Genomic DNA, 2,458 nt, shown 5'->3' with positions numbered 1-2,458 from the left:
TACTGCATGGTCGACGTTAGTCCTCGTACCTCTGCTGTGCAGCAAGAGCAAGTAGCGTCTGATCAAGACCGGCCTGCAGGACAGCTGCGTCCTCTCTTGCGCCTAAAACCCATTTATAATCTATCATTGCTTGTAAGGGCGAAGTGGAGAGGAGAAAATTCTCACGCACCGCCTTTGACCGATGTATATCCGCTGCTGCATCGTCCAATCTTCGCCTCATTTCGTCGATTTGTTGCTGCTTCGCCTATGAAAGCTAAAAGCGTCACACGTGGATACAGCCTGAGCGGGAACCAACGGAAATACCTTGTTCAGATTCTCCATCTCAAGTCGCTCAGCTTCAAAGCGACTAATAATGTTTTGCAACTCCGCCCCTTTGGACGCAGAGAGGTCATTCAGGGAAGCCTTGGCATCTTGCAGGTCGCGGCGTAATCGACTCATCTCTTCTTCGTACTGTGCCCGCACCCGATCCACCTCCCCTTTCAAACGATCGCGCTCAATGAGAAGTTCTGTGACCTCATTACTTTTTTCCTAGCAAGAAGAATGACGGACGAGTTAGTAACGTTTGTGATTACTGCGTCATGTAGAATCTATCCAACGCACTTTCATGTCTGATTTCGCTTTCTCAACCTCTTTTCGGGCTTGCTCCGATTGTCGATTCGCAGAATCCCGAACGTCTTTAAACTTGTTTAAAAGGTCCAGATGTTCTTTTCGCAGCTGAGCATACAGCTTAGCCAGCGCTTCGTACTTTTGCTTCCATTGTGCAAGTTCCTCTGGATGAAGACTTATGAGTTCCTTTGTATTTAGCACTGGTTAGCTCTCATCGGCTCACCCTGTAATCTACGCAGAAGGTCATCCTTTGCAGCATCCATATCGCGGTTGCCCAGGGACAACTGGGACAATTGTTGTTCCAAGCCCCGTATTCTCTGAAAGTGTGTTCTAATTGAAGTCTGGAAAGATCACTCGGCAATCTTACCACTACATACCTGCTCATACTGATTTAGTGTGTCACGGTCACGGTATGACTGATTCCGGTATTGCTCCAGCTCATTCTGCGCGTTCATTAGCCTCTGTTGTAAGAGCTGGCCCTCCAGTTGCGCATTTGCCGCGTTTGCTTGCTGTTGCATACGCAGGCGCTCCTCCTCTAACCGTCTCCGCTCGGCCTCCTGCTGTCGTCGAAATTCCTCCTGCTGTCGCTGTCCTTCAAGCTGTTGCCGTTGCAGTTCGAGTTGCCTTTGCGCCTCAAGCTGCTGCTGCTGCTGTCGTTGTCGCGCAAGTTCCAATTCTCTTTCCGCTTGCAGCCGCTGCTCTTCACGCTGTTGGTCTTCAATCAGTTGCTTTTCGAATGCGGCCTGCTGTTCGTTGAAAAGATCAATCTCCGCTTGCTTGTTGGGAGACTCTCCTCGGGGTGGTAATGTAGGGGGCCCCTGGGCAAGGAAGTCTGGGGGATCTTGTGATAATCTCGGCACCGTGATGAGCGACGTCAGGTATTTAAGTGTCGAGCATTCATAGTAAAAGCGAAAAAGTGCGTAGTGACCAGCATTGAATTTCTCCCGGAGGGGAGCAAGTACTTCCACAGATCCAATGATCTTGTGCATTGCCATCAACATGTTGATTAGGAATTGGTAAATCCCATGACTCTCCTCAACCAGCGGAACGAGTGCTGCTATCCTCGCCTCATTATTGGAACTAGGTCTGAAGTTCACAAAGATCAACTTTTGAAGAGAATCAAGCTTATCCAATAGACCTAGGAGATCATTGATAGTTTCAAAACCTTCGTTGGGGTCCTCAACTCCTTTCAAAGTTACATATTCCTCGTAATCAAAGGTTCCACTGAATTCTGGATGTAGACGGTGGTAGTCAAGCTTTGCCAAAAGGAATTGGACGTAAGCTCTAATAAGAACGCCGTATCCTCGGGTACTATGAGGAGGTACGCTACGGGTAAGGGTGTCGAACCATCCAGTTTGGCCTATTGCATCCTTCAGTACGTTGGGATGCCCTTGCCGAATAACCTTGTGAGCAGTAATCAAAGCTTTGAAAGTCACAAGTTCGTCCCCCAGCACCGGGAAGGTTTCAATCGCCATCCAAAAACTACCCGATCCTTTAATATCCCACGTGTACACGATGCAGGCGCGAACATGCTTTTGCTTGGGAGCGGTTTCCTCTGGAGAAAGAGCCTTCTTAATATGCAGCGCCAGCTCTTCTTCTACCTTCTCTGTTTGCCATGTGGGGCGAGAGACAACTGGTGCTCCATGCGGATATGATCGAGTTGGGGTGTTGGTTCCGGTGCCGTATGGGGAATTTGCATAGTCCGACCCCGGCCCTCCGGCGTTGTAATAGCTCGGACTGTAAGACATGGGCTGCAAGATGGGGAGGCGTCAGTCCAGAGGCTAATGCCTTTTTCTTACACTACAGTAGGCCAGGAGCGCAACAAGCTGCGCACTAGGGTAAAAACGGTACC

At 49.5% G+C, this 2,458-nt stretch overlaps 1 protein-coding gene across 1 annotated transcript in view; it reads right to left on the bottom strand.

Moving 5' to 3' along the window:
* Positions 1 to 2,354, bottom strand: part of SPPG_03197 (uncharacterized protein) — a gene marked incomplete at both ends in the record, with an annotated part of 3,802 nt that extends 1,448 nt beyond the window's left edge. The window contains 5 exons of the mRNA XM_016751471.1: positions 30 to 244; positions 304 to 528; positions 601 to 770; positions 830 to 923; positions 984 to 2,354. Of these exons, the coding sequence (XP_016609425.1) occupies positions 30 to 244; positions 304 to 528; positions 601 to 770; positions 830 to 923; positions 984 to 2,354 (2,075 nt within the window). The remainder of the gene's footprint in view (positions 1 to 29; positions 245 to 303; positions 529 to 600; positions 771 to 829; positions 924 to 983) is intronic.
* Between the last annotated feature and the right edge of the window lie 104 nt (positions 2,355 to 2,458).

This window comes from Spizellomyces punctatus (genome assembly GCF_000182565.1).
Source record: "Spizellomyces punctatus DAOM BR117 chromosome Unknown supercont1.5, whole genome shotgun sequence".
Classification (NCBI taxonomy): Eukaryota; Fungi; Chytridiomycota; class Chytridiomycetes; order Spizellomycetales; family Spizellomycetaceae; genus Spizellomyces; species Spizellomyces punctatus.
The sequence above is the reverse complement of the archived record's forward strand: the minus strand, read 5'-3'. Positions and strand labels throughout refer to the sequence as shown.